This window comes from Equus asinus, chromosome 6, assembly GCF_041296235.1.
Source record: "Equus asinus isolate D_3611 breed Donkey chromosome 6, EquAss-T2T_v2, whole genome shotgun sequence".
Taxonomy (NCBI): domain Eukaryota; kingdom Metazoa; phylum Chordata; class Mammalia; order Perissodactyla; family Equidae; genus Equus; species Equus asinus.
In genome coordinates this window covers 40,439,152-40,453,415 of record NC_091795.1, presented here as the reverse complement: position 1 = coordinate 40,453,415, position 14,264 = coordinate 40,439,152, and the positions used below count along the sequence as shown (strand labels likewise).

Below are 14,264 nucleotides of genomic sequence, written 5' to 3'. Positions count from 1 at the left end.
TATTTGGGAATTTTCTTGTTTGTTGAGGTAGGCCTGAATTGCTATACACTTCTCTGTTAGAACTGCTTTTGCTGTATCCCATAGATCTTGGCGTGTCGTATTTTCACTTTCATTCGTCTCCAGGTATTTTTGATTTCTCCTTTGATTTATTCATTGACCCAACTGTTGCTCAGTAGCATTAGGGTTAATCTTGACAAATCAGTGGCTTTTCTGATTTTCTTCCTGTAGTTGATCTCTAGTTTCATACCTTTGTGGTCAGAGAAGATGCTTGGTATTATTTCAATCTTCTTTAATTTGTTGAGACTTGTTTTGTGGCCTAATATGCGATCTATCCTGGAGAACATTCCACGTGCATTTGAAAAGAACGTGTATTCTGCGGTTTTGGGATCAAATGTTCTATATATATCTATTAAGTCCATCTGGTCTAATGTGTTTTTTAAGGCCGACATTTCCTTATTGATCTTCTGTTTGGATGATCTATCCTTCGGTGTAAGTGGAGTGTTAACGTCCCCTACTATTATTCTGTCACCGTCTATTTCTCCTTTTATGTCTGTTAATAATTGCTTTATATACTTAGGTGCTGCTATGTTGGGTGCACAGGTATTTACAAGTCTTATATCCTCTTGTCGGATTGTTTCCTTTATCATTACGTAGTGCCCTTTTTTGTCTCATTACAGTTTTTGTTTCAAAGTCTATTTTGTCTGATACAAGTATTGCTATCCCAGCTTTATTTTCTTTGCCATTTGCATGGAGTAGCTCTTTCCATCCTTTTACTTTCAGTTTGCGAGGGTCTGAAGTGTGTGTCTCTGATGTACAGCATATGTCTCAGTCTTACTATTTTATCTAATTGGCCATCCTATGCCTTTCGATTGGAACATTTAGTCCATTGACATTTAAAGCAGCTATTGATAAATATGTACTTATTACCACTTTTTTACTTTTTTTCTGGGTGTTTTAGGAGTTCTTCTCTGTTCCTTTCTTTTTCTCTTGCTCTCTTCCCTTGTGGTTTCATGGCTGTCTTTAATATTATGTTTGGGTTCCTTTCTCTTAATTATTTGTGTATTTATTATAGGCTTCTGGTTTGTGACTACCATGAGGTTCATATATAATAATCTAGGTATACAGCAATCTATATTGAGTTGAAGGCCTCTTTAGTTTGACTTCTTTCTGAAAGCTCTACTCTTTTACTCCCCTCCTCCCCCATTTTCTTTTTGATATCATATCTAACATCTTATTTTGTGTGTATCCATTACCTTGTTATCATTGAAATAGGTAATTTTAGTACTTTTGTCTCTTGACCTTTTTATTATCTTCATAGGTGGCTGATCTGCTACTTTTACTGTATTTTTGCCTTTACCAATGATTTCATTGACTTTTTTGGGGATAATTTTCTTATTCCTATTGTGGTCTTCTCTTTCTCACTTAAATAAGGTCCTTTAGCATTTCTTGTAGAACTGGTTTCTTGGTGATAAACTCCTTTAATTTTTGCTTGTTTGGCAAACTCTATCTCTCCTTCCATGCTGAATGATAACCTTGCCAAGTATTCTTTTTTTCCTTTCAGCACCTTAAATACCATGCCACTCCTGGCTAGCTTCTAATCTTTTGGCTGAGAAGTCAGCTGATAGCCTTATGGGGTTTCCTTTGTATGTGCTTACTGCCTTTCTCTCACAGTTTTTAGGATTCTCTTTTTATCTCTAATTTTGGATATTTTAATTATAACGTGTCTTGGTGTGGGCCTCATGGGTTTATTTGGCTTGGTGCACTCTGTGCTTTCTGTGCCTGGCTGTTTGTATCCTTCCTTAGGTTAGGAAAGTTTTCAGCTTTTATTTTTTCAGATAGATTCTCTGCTGCTTTGTCTCTCTTTTCTCCTTCTAGGACATCTATACTACAAATGTTAGTGTGCTTTATGTTGTCCCAGAGTTGAAATCGTTTAAATTCAATTATTTCACTTCATGGTTTATTTTTAACTCTCATACAACTGATGCCATCAAACACAATCAGTGCACAACTTCAAGTTCATATTTTGAAAGAATATCCAATGGAAAAGGGGCTGTGAACTTCACTTAGTGCTAGGAGTTACAGCGAAAAGCAGTATTTGAGCTAACTTCTATAGGATCGGGGAGAATTAACTGAAACTAACTCAGTGAATCTGAAGGATAGAAAGTGAGGGCAAAAGGGGCACAAGACGGGGCTGAAGAAGCAGAGAGGATTCTAGACCAGGCAGACTCTTCAAGGTCAGAGTCAAGAGTTCGCTTTTATTCTGAAACAATCCTTTTGAGCCATGCTTCTGATCAATGTTCCAACTCGCCTATTAAAAAGAGTTCCTGTGTGAAGAATGGCTTGGAAGGAAAGGAGAGTAGATACATGCACACTAGTCAGGACCTAAACGCAAAAGATCAGGCAAGTTCTGTAAGAGGATGCTGAGGGAAAGAAGGTGACACATTCCAAGATATTCAGGAGATAAGATGAAGCGGACTTCGTGAGGTATGAGATGGAGGAAACGAAGGTCTCAAAGGCAAAGTTTCGCAGTCAATCATTTGAACTATAGAGGAAGATCTCTCCAATGAGACCTGGTGAGAAGCACCAGGTGCCCTTTGTGATTCCTGGACGCAACACAATCCAACATTTTCCATAGAAAGTTCAACAGTACTGGAGGGCTTTTTCACTCAAACTTAGCTCTTATTATTCACATTTTCCACGCCAAAACAACACGATTTGAGGAATCGAGCAGGACTCAGTTTGGATAATTAAGTCCTGTCCCCAGCATTGACAGACCATCCTAAAAAGCAGTCCGTATGCCTCATATCAGAGCAGCAATGGCCAGAACCTTGTTTTCAAAAGGATGGGGAGAAATCAGAACATCTCAGACTGTTTGTTTCGGCTACTGCTGGCAAGCAGCCAGCCAGTCAGTGCCTCCGAGCAAGGGCAGAGGGGCCAAGAGCCCTGCAGCGGCAACAGTGACAGACAGGGACCCCAGTGGACGAGGCCCAGGCCCAGGAGCTAAAAGGCGGCAGGACCGCGCTCAGGAGCCAAGGCTTATTACCTTTCGGAGACATGGTTTCCACCCTTCCTCTTGGCTGAAGAACGCCCGGACAAGTAGGGTCCCTGGACTGGGCGTGGCAGGTACGAAACCACTGTCTCATGCGGGCCCAAGATGCTGACCATCGAATGCCAACAGTGAGAAAGTCCCCCGTCCGGGGCGCTCGGGAACAGAACAAGTCCCCCAACTGCAAGCACCTCGGTAGCAATCTAGGCAACCCTCATCCTTACTACTGCGCATGCGCTACTTCCCATCCTCATGACGTCACCACGCCGGCGGCCTGAGAAGCTGGGTTAGTAAACAGGACTCTGGTGGCCACAGCGCCCTCCTTCGCTTGAGGACAGAACTACAGCTCATGCAGATCACGGCACGTTTGTCAAGGCCTTGAGATTTCAAGCAATATGGGACATGGAATGAAAGGTTTTTTTCCCACTTCCCCAGTTCCTTGTGTGGTTGTCCTGATATTTTCCAAGTGCTCACATTCACTCGTATATTTTATATAAATATTTCTTTGTACCTATATGCATAGACTCGATTTCGTGTAAAAGCAGCACACTCTATACATCCTACAATCAACCCTGGACACTGAACTTCCCAGTCCATTTATTCATACATCCATTCTATTCTTGCTAATGCTTGCATAGTATTACATGGCTTATAATTTACCATAATTCACATGATGAGTCCAATACTGATGGACTTTTAGTTGGTTTCCGGTTTTTTGTCCTCTGTTACAGACGGACTGCAATGTGAACACCCTCGTGCGTGAATACAGCTACTTTTAAATTCTTAGAAGTAGAATTACTAGAAAGAGGACATGCAAACTTAAAATTTTGAAAAGTACTGTCTAATTACCCTCCAAAACCATTGTAACGACCTACCCTCCCACTTACAGTGAAACTTTATTGGATTCCTATCCTGTGCCAGGTATCAGCTAGAGGGTGATGGTATGTATATTGTAGGAAATACCAAAAAATAACTGAGAGTGATAAGAGTGGATCTCAAGGCTACAATTTCCACACAGTATCAGGCACAGGGAGCAGTACCTGTTAGAAAAACCCTTAATCTGGCTACAAGGGGAACAGCAAAGAACACCACGTCCTACAACAGGTCTGAAGGCAGAAGGGGCACTAAATTTCAGATTAAACCGTAGATAATTCTAATAGCAAAGGTTTATTTACTATTTTCTACTTTCTGAAAATATCTTACAAACACTGTTAACAATCTTTACAGCCATTTCAGTGCTAGGTAAACGGAGGGTCAGAAAGATCAGAGTTCTAAAATAAAGGAATGAACGAATGGCAAAAAGATCACTAGCTTTAACATTTCTGGGACAATCATAGTGTAACCAAGTTCGAATGCCCAAGCATTTACAATTCGGAAATCTTCTACATTATTAAACATGGATCAATATTAGTAAATTGCTATCTGGAAAAAGAACGACATATGTGAGCACACCATCGTTTGCAAACTTACAACTCAGTACATTCAAGTTTGGTGCTACATCATAAAATATTCCTTTGGAATCTATGAAAAGTAATATCCAACCGGTGTGTAGTGGCCTAAAAGTACATCCGGTACAAACGTCTATAGACACGACTACAGAAAATATGACATACATCGATCAGAATCTAGAAAGGCTATATGGGTCTTGCACTTCCCATTTGCTAAGTGACACAAGCTTGGGGTGGGAACACGCTCAGTTGACACAAGAAAATACAGACCTAAGCATAAAACGCTTTTTAGAAACTATGGGAACCGGCAAAGCGTAGGCCTTCCAGGGTGTGAATCCAACCTGAGGTTAAAAAACGCCAGAATAGGTATGCAGGACACTGGAATGGAAAATACAGGAGCAAGGCATATTTGGATCACCAAACAGCTAAGCAGTTGACACTAACAAAATCTGCCAGTGTCTTGTAGGGCCCCAGGGAACATGCAGGAGTGTGAGGGACTCTAGGCCTTAATTAAATGAAAACGTGACGATGGGGAGAGTAAGGAAGAGCCTCAGGGGTAGAAGGACAGGGCATGTTGCGTGAAGACAAGTCTCAGTTATCCCCATGGGTACGAAATGCAGGAAGTGGCTCTATGGGACAAGACAGTGCCCTAACTATTAAAAAAAAGGCTTTCTGTGAGTGTAGGGCTTGATGCTCAGTTCCACAGCGTTGGACTCAAGCTTGGAAGTTTCTCCCAGCTTCACTTAAGATTCTATTAGAGGCTAATATGACGCTGAGTCTGCAAGCTAAGGTTAAATGCCCAGAACTACGGAGAGAATGTAGTTACAGAGGCCGGGAACCAGGAAAGGCCTAAGTAAGGGTTTGCCTAACTAGATTGGATGTTGAAAGTGAATATTTTCTTGTATAAACATTTGACTGCCACCTGAATTTGTCTTACCACAATTGTTCCAATCTTACGTCACCCACCCTAACCTGCAGTAGCTCTGGATCCCCTTCATTTCCATGGGAACATAGAAAAAAGAGAGAGACTGGTTTAACTTGCGGATATCTAGGATATGTTGTTAGCCTCCTGTTACATCCTCATGTCAGGGAAGTAGGCTATTTGAGGTATGAAGCTGAGGGGCAAAAAATTTCAAACGTGAGCTCAAGCCATATCTCGACACTGCAACACCCTTCACAATTTCTCCTCGGGTAAACACCCCCGCCATCACTCAAAGCATTCACATTTCACAACAGGAAAAATAAGCCTATAAATGAAATGTGTGTCTCTGGAGGTCACATCTAGCAGCTATCTTCTCGTGGCCTCTGGCATCTTGGATCACACACCTAGGCATCCGAAAAGTCTGCCACCAAGGAAAATGACTGCATGCAAAGATTTCCTCCCCAAACCAGCTGACTCCACATACAAATCAGCAGCAACTCAGCCCTCGCCCACTGTCTCACAGTCACCAGAGTGGTTAGAGAGAAGAGCACTAAGCAGGGGCACAAAAGCAGAGGCTCCCAGGCCAGCCGGGTGCACTGCACACATCTGCCCCTTAGGCGTGAGGGCACCGTGCAACTCACCACAATGCTTCTCACAGTCCCCTCGTAAGTTTCTCCACAGAACCCTTCAGGTCAAGTTAGTTCATGACGCTTCAAAATGAACAATCAGCAGGAGAACAGCATGTGATCTGTCTCCCAGTGTTGGATCCTTAAAAACGGAACCAGGAAAAACACGGAGACAGACCCAGAGCATTTGAAAACGACCCATATTCTACAAACATACCAATGAATAACATAAATCGTGCAATATCACATAAAACAAAATGAGGCAAAGTAATTTAAGGTTATTCTCTTAAATGTACAGAATTCGTGGCTGTTGCTGGACCATCCAGTGACATTAAAAAATATATACTGAATTGTCAGTTCCGTTAATACAAAGTGAGGCCAAAATGTATCAACCTGTTTCTCAAGAAACCCAAAAATCCACAGGCAACTCTCTTTTTCTGTCCCTTTCACCTTGCCTCTTCCCTATTCTCCACGAATGTCCTCCTCTTTCTCTCACTATTCTCCTCTGCATGTCGCTTGGCCTTGCCCACAACCATGGCCGACAGAGAACCCTAGAGGCCCAATGTTCTACAGTGGCTGTTTCCAAGAGGGAGGAAGCTACAGCAACTGCCACACCGGATACACTCAGAGGAGAAGGAAAGGGGAGGACCCCAAATGACTCTCACGTATAAAAGCGCAGGATGGCAGGAGGCCTGTGTGGCCAAATGAGCCAGAGGTAGCAAATTATGGGCAAAAGAATTGCAACCCAAGGCTGGAAGAGAAGACCTCTGCCCTCAGCTGTGTCTCTGGCTCCCTGGCATATGCTTCTAATGGGCAGACGCCATTTTCAGAAGCATCAGGCACTGGAAAGAAGACCTCTGCTGCTGGGATTGAAAGGAAGTAACATCCAGGAGGGGGAGAAGCAAGGGCGAGGCTGGTCCCAGAAACAAGGCCTATAATGCAGAAAAAAGAAAAGGGGAGCAGCAGAGAGATGCAAGTCCAACCTAGCCCAGCCCAGCCCAGTCCAAGGAAGGTAGGATTCAAGGAGAAGAAACTGAAAGAGAAGAGCCTTGAACCACATCATTCCCCACAAGGGGCACTCAACAAACCTCACCCTACTCTTTCACCAAGTTACAGAAAGAACTCATTAATCCCTTCCTTTGCTCCTTAAAAGCTTCAACAAGTTCACAGTTAGATCAACTGATAGGAGTTCAAAACAACTGTATTGAGTCAATCTACATGTCCCTTTCCTTCCTCACTAAGGATATTAACTGTACCTAAAATTATAAACGTACAATAATTCAAAATGTATAATTTATAGACTAAAATAATCATGAGTTAATTATATTAATGAACATCTATAAGGAACGTTGAGAAGATTCCCTAATATAAGAGCCTGGGGAAGAGAGACTATGGCATCTGGCTCCTAGGATGTCACCTCCCCAGAGCTCAGCCACGCAAGTGCTGCTGTAGCTCTCCCCTGACTCCCTCCCTCCACCCAATCCTATCTTCTTGTGGGGAATCTGGCCGCCCTATTGGTTGTCTCTTACCTTTACACTGCCTGCTCTGTGACATCGTTCTCCCCCTGGACCTACTGCCACCTGGTAGAATCTTGGGGTTTCCATGGAGTTGCTGGTAAATAAATTTGGATCATTGCAAGTGACCAGTGTGACCAGCGACCTTCGTACTGGACACACCGCTCTTTGGCGGCAGCCACTCAGACTTCCTCTGGTATCGTCTCCTCATTCCTTGCATCTGCAGTTGATGCTTCCTCTTCTTTTCTCACCATGTCAGGTAGCGAAAGAAACTTTTAAATGTTTTTTGTTATGTCTTTTTGCCCCCAAATTTGGTAGTAGATTCAAAAGAGCATGGAAAAATGAGGGAAAGTATTGAATTAGAAACCTGGGAGAGTAATTTCACATTTTACTTTGACATGCATGAGCTGTGTGACTTTGGACAAGTCGTCGACTCTCTCACAAACTCTGTTTCCTCCTCATCTCTCACATCAGGATATTACAACTGTTGTTCCTTCTGCTCCTTTTCTTTTCTCATATTGAATCTTAAAGGGCACCCAGGTAGAAATGAAATCAGAGACTTCTTGAGAGTGTTCCCTGAGAAACAGAGAGAAATCCTAGGTGATGCAGAAAACTAGTAAAATATACCCAGAGGTTTCATCTGCAATGGTCTCCCTCCACTGACATTTCAACTCTAGTACTTCAAATTTAGGGTGCGTCAAATAGCAATATTCACATGTTCTGGAATTTTCTACCTAAATGAGGTGAAAAGGAAAATAGGGTAGGAGATGGAGAGTACTGGGCTACAGGGGGACTAGTTCTTCAAAGGTCAAGAAGTTGAGGATTGTTTTCATCAGCACAGGCCAACAGGAACCTAGAGGGCTGAGGAAATAGAAGAATGAGGAGGAGAGCAAGGAGGAGCTCTCCAGGAAAAAGAGGTGGTTTGGCATGAAATGCTGAAGGAACCAAAGATTTTCAATTGAAGCAGGAAGAGCACAGAGAGAAATGTGCTCAGAGCAGGATGAAGCACAGCTGACTTCAGCAAACGCTCACATTCATAGCCGAGGAAGGCGAGTAAGGCAGGGGAGGGCATCGCCAGGAAAAGCAGCTTCTCAGACTCAGACTCACTTGTTTGCTTTTTTCTCTTGCCTCTCTGAACATGGATGGCACCTGAGAGTTTGAATATACACATTTCAGAGATCTTTTAGGAATGACACTTCCTATAATCCAGAAACTGATAAAGTCGTTATCCAGAGGGCTGGAGGCAACAGAGTTTCTACTGTTTTATTCTCATTTTTCAACTATGCAGATGTTATGCCTGTTAAAAATAAAACATAAATTTAAAAAAAAATAATATCCCCTAACTTGAATCAGAAGGACTAATTCCTTACTAGCTGTTCCTTGCTGGGTCATGATCAGAGAAATAAGAACGGGCACAGTAACGGAATTCCTTTACACTTAGGATGTTGCTCTCAGCTTTGTACCAGTTTTCACTGAAATATCACTCTGCTCGTATTGTGGCCAGATGTACATTCACATTTATAGCATTTAATGCCTTTCAGGTGAGTTTTATTCATATAGCTTCTCTGTGGGCACGTAATGGCTAGGAATTCATTCAAGATCACCTTCCACTCTGGGCTGGTTTTGGTAAATAGTATTCACTACAATGGAGGCAGCAATACTCACTTTCACGACACAGTATGTGTGATACATAATTTCATTTATTAGTAAACTTATTATGCTTTAGTGCTTGCTACATACCTCAGTTTTCATATATCAGTATAGTTATTTTTAGTTCTGTGATAAAGGTTTTCCATGATTTTTTACAGAAATTGTCTTTCTCCCTATAACAGATATGCCACATACAACTTTCATTCATGTATGAATTATTACTAAGATTATAATCATTATTACTATAACTACAGATGAGTAACCCGATGCTCAGAGATTAAATTACAGTTTTCTTTCAAAAAGCACTTCTTGGGATGCACACCCTCAGGCAATCCTGTGGAGGTAGGATCAGAAACCAGGCTTGAAGAGGGTAAGAGTGACCCTTTACACCTACCACCCGGACTGACTACTGGGTGAACTCTAGGGAACAGCACGTGAACTGCACGAGCAAACAGACCCTGAAGAAGACAGTGCTAACAGCTGCACTGTTTTCTAAGGGACCAAGAAAACGCCTTATTAGGAGGTCTCCTGTTCCCGGGTTCTGGTAGTGGAACAGTCAGAGCAGAGTCCTGGCAAGAAGTCAGGAGACAGGCTCTGTGACCTGGTGATGATGCTGCCATAATGGGAGAATCGGACCACTCCAGCTGACCTCTCTGAGCCTCAGTTTCCTCATTCGTACCAGGAGAATGTTAGAACAGAGCATCTCTGAGGACGTTCTACTTCTAAAATGCTTCTATTCTAGCAAAGAGTAGATGAGTCAGGACTAGGGGAGGCTCAAGGGAAGGATGGACAGCGAGAAGGGGCTTCCAGCCTAGACAACAAGGTGTGAACCACACCGCTTGGGGCTTCTGCACATCTCTGCCGCAGCTGGGAGCACAGGCAGTTACACAGAAAGGAACAAACTGCACCCGGCCTTACAACCACCATAAAGGGGTGGATGTTCGCTATCTCAGTGAGCAGGGGATGAGAGGCTTCCTCATGCAGCAACCTTGAGATGATGCTTCTCAAACATTGTCAGAGTTGATCAGTCTCATTGAGTTTTTCTTCACCCTCTTGTTCCCTACAGAAAATTTCCAAAATCCATTTTTACTTGGAACTCCAAGCTCCCTGCAGCTCTCTCTTCCTGTGGTGAGCGATGCAGCTTCCCTAGCAGGAAGTGTCTGCAATTTCTCCAGAGTCTCTGCTCCAGCCGTCAGTTCAGGATGGCTACTGCCATCAGCCTCGGGCACCTCTTCCCAGCCACTCATGGGCAGCGCCTACCTTTACCAACATTCTAGCACAACCACGCTGTCTGGAGTGACTGGCCAGAGCCAGAGCTCCACCTCAGCTGCTTCCTATCCGGGTCTCTTTGAGTGGGGTGTCCCAGGAAGCACTGCACAGGAGTCCTCTTCACTCGGAGACTGCACTCTGTCACTGGCCACGACACAGCGGTTTCTTCCATGTATATGGCAGCACACTATGACAGAACTTCAGGTGCCAATAACCTGGTCCCACTGTATCCATCACTTTCCACCAGCCTTGTTCAGGGAACACCATCTCAGGTTCCAAATCAGGGACACAGCCTGTCACTTCCCTACCAGGAAGGAAGCCAGGTGTACTACTATGGTCACGGCACACTGGGGCCTCTGCTGTCTGGAGAACTTGGCCCCTGCCTGCAGTCCTACGGCTCTGTGTCCTACACAGGAGCTGGGGCCTCTGCTCCTCAACCAGAAATGGTGTTGGTACTAAAGGAGATTCAGCCCACACATGTCCTTCCACCAGCCTCCACCTCTGGGGTCTGCTACGCTGCGTCTGCTCCAGCCATCCCACAAACCAGATCTCAAGGTGAGTACAAACAGCAAGAAGGCAGAGAAAGGAGGTCTGCATCCAAAATCAGGGTCAAATCTGCAGCTGGGAAGCGGCGAGGCCACAGACAGGTAGAACTGAAGTCCTGACACGTTAGTGCACACTACCCTCGCTCAGTGCTCCCCATTTCAGACACGACATAAGAGCACATAATACAGGTCAGAAGGGGGCAGTGTAATGCCCACCTACACTTCATGGCTGAGAACCCCAAGAGCACACCAAGGGACCCCACAAGTCTCATTGCTCCACCTGCTAAGTGCCCTGTACCACCACACACAAATGAACTCCCTGTCCTGATGTACAAGTTCAGTCTCCTGGGAAGGCGCTTCAGAACCCTCATTCCCATAGCGTCAGGTTAACTTTCTGCCACTTTCCTGATACCGGGAATAAGACCTTGTCTCCCCAGATCCCGTCCAAACTCAGTGGGCTAAGAATCTGTCCTTACTTATAAATTTCATCAGGAAGAGCTCCACTCCCTATCCTGGTCCGCGGTGCGAAGTGTTCTTATTCTCTCAGGAGAATGCTAGGAATTGTGAAATGTCTCATACTTCAAAAATCTCTTTTACTTTTTAATTCTCCTATGACAATCCTATGAAATACAAAGAAAACCAAGGGACAATGACATCCAATGATCACCAGTAAGAACCAGAACACTCGCCTCTTATCTCCTAGTACAGGGTGCTGTCCATGATCCTTAAGAGCCAGGAGAAACGCCTTGCCCATCGGGGGAAGGGACGTGGTTGCTGCACTGGTGTCTAAGGGGGAACACCTCACCCACCGAGGACTCACTTCATCCTTGCTTCCTTTGTAGTGGTGGAAACGTCCCTGGGGATGGAGACTTCCCTGGGGCTGGAATCGCCAAGCCAGAAAATTTACCTACAGCAAGCTCCAGAATTCCCCAAATCCTGCAGTAGCAGAAATACCCAGATGCTGCAGAGTGACCCACCAGCTGAGCTTGGGGATCTTTCACTGACAGCTCCAGTCCACACTTCTAACAGTGACCTCCTGGCACTGTCTCCAAATCCAAAGAACTGGGATGAGTTTAACACCAACCTTGCAAAGCCCCTGGATCCCGACCAGATCCCAATACAAAACCAAGATCCGCTACTACAGCCTTTAGAAATTCCTGATATTCTCCAGCTCCTGGCCTGCATCGATCCCCTCGGGCCAGAGGACCACCCTGCTTCCGAAAACGCTGATCTGGGAAAGAGTAGCCTGAGTCTTGAGGGCCAAGGGACACTGGAAAACGGGACCGAGGCTAGCGGTGGCCTTGCAGACATCGCTACACTGATGGAGGATGGTCACCTTCCCCAACTATTCGACCCCTTGAAAGACCTTGATCAACCCCAAGGCCCCGAGCTGATCCAAGCCAAAGAGACAGGAGCCATCGAGTCCATCCAGCTGCAGGAAAAGTCAAGTAGCAGAAAGGATGCCTCCGATAACACCAGGAAGAACAAACATCAGGCCTCTGAGCCTCTCGATGGTGCTCCCAAGGCCAAAATCCAGCCAAAGGACCCGGAGTGCCTGTCAGGGGGAGAAGGGCTGATTTGCAATGCTGCAGCCAGTGACAGGGCTCCTGAGAACGAGGCCGAGCACTCCAACAGCAAACCTCAGAAAGCCGCACCCAGCAGGATCAGTACAACTAAGAGCCATGGGCAGGAAAGGACCAAGAGGACCAGAGGAAACAACCCCAAGAAAGCCGGAGAGAGTCGGCAGTCAGGGACTGAAGTCAGGGTGGAAGAGAAGCCAATGATGCCCAAGATGAAGCGGAGGAAGAATCAACCCGAGCTGAGCCAAGAAACCTTTAAGCGGCCTCGAACCAGCCTCGGCCAGCACATGCTGGAGTCGGTGCAGGTGTTTCATGCTCTGGGGAGGAAGAGTGAGAAGAACACCGGGCCCTCTTCCTCCCGGGCCCTGGGAACCTGCAGCAACCCCAAACACCCCCAGCCCTGCCCAGCTATCAAACCGTGGCTGGATACCCCACTCAAGCGTCAAGGTCCTTTGGAAACTCGAGTCCAAGCTCAGAAACCAGATGGCAGGGCTGAAAAACAGTGTCCACCTCCATCCCGGGATGAGCTGACACCTCCTGGGAAGGTCAGGTTGGTACCTTTGCCTTTTCTGACCGTGGACAAGCCTCCAGCTCGACCTGTTCCTCGGAGGCCACAGGCTCTGGCCTCACATCGGCCTGCTGTGGCAGACCCTGCCCGGCCTGCTTCCATCAACTCAGCTCAACCAACTGCAGTCAATTCCACCCACCCAGCTCCTGCATCTTTGACAGGTCCTGCCAGACCAGCTCGGCCAATTTCCACCAACCCCACCCGGCCTAGCGGCCCTCAGTGTCCTGCTTCAAGGCCTGCACCTTACAGAACAGCATCTTGCACTTCTCTCCAGCAGGAGCCCGTTCCCACTGCTGTGCCCATGCTCCGGGCCCCGCCCAAGCCTCCCGCCCAGTATCTACTGGAGGATTTCAGCAAGCAACCAATTCCATGGAGGAAACCCGTCATTCCAGGGCCAGTGATGTCAGAGCCCATCACACAGGAACAGAGGCCAGAGCGGGAGGCCATGAAGAGGCAGGCTCAACAGGAGCGTGAGAAGGCTGCCAAGTACACCTCTTGGGGGAAAGTGCAGTTTTTCATTGAGAGGGAAAAAGAAATGGAAATTTCTCGATACTATGGCTACGCGATATAAGGCTGCTAGGGCTCTTGGTGCCCCTTTGGGGTCCAGATGTTTTTCTATAGATAGATAAGAGTTATATATTTTGATATTTTAAAAATTTACTAGAACAATAAATAGCAGTACTAGTTAATAGATGAGTAATAAAGAAGCCTTTTGTCTTGGAGATGCTGTTAACTGTGGTTTCTCTTTGGTGGGGGTGGGGATCAAAGGCTTCATGAGAAAAAAGAAGTGACGTTGGATGGGAGAAAGAGGGAAAGGCATACAAAATGATGAAACAGGCAGGAAGTGGGTCTAGGGCTGGGGTAGCCAAAAGGGGAGAGATTTTAGGGGTTTAGAAAAAGAAGCAGGAGTCATGAATGGCAGAAGTCAGAAGCAGGGCCTGAGAGGAGCGTTAAAAGAGTAAAATTGGAATAGAGTTGAAGATGGCAGCTGACGAGTCTAGGTGGACCAGGACAAATGTAAAAACTCTCTCAGGGAGGCTGTACTTATGGCTCGTGATCACATCAGTGTTCTGGGAAACAAGAGATTCAGGACACT

At 45.5% G+C, this 14,264-nt stretch overlaps 1 protein-coding gene and 1 pseudogene across 2 annotated transcripts in view; one reads left to right on the top strand and one right to left on the bottom strand.

Annotated features, from left to right (window-relative positions):
- DUSP11 (dual specificity phosphatase 11) overlaps positions 1–3,298 on the bottom strand; it is a 43,820-nt gene extending 40,522 nt beyond the window's left edge. For both annotated transcript variants that reach the window (XM_070511954.1, XM_070511955.1), the window contains exon 1: positions 3,044–3,298. In XM_070511954.1, coding sequence (XP_070368055.1) covers positions 3,044–3,165 — 122 coding nt within the window. In that variant the 5' untranslated portion in view covers positions 3,166–3,298. The remainder of the gene's footprint in view (positions 1–3,043) is intronic.
- A 3,424-nt stretch (positions 3,299–6,722) lies between these two features.
- LOC139045476 (uncharacterized protein C2orf78-like) lies at positions 6,723–13,844 on the top strand (annotated as a pseudogene).
- The last annotated feature ends 420 nt before the right edge of the window (positions 13,845–14,264 follow it).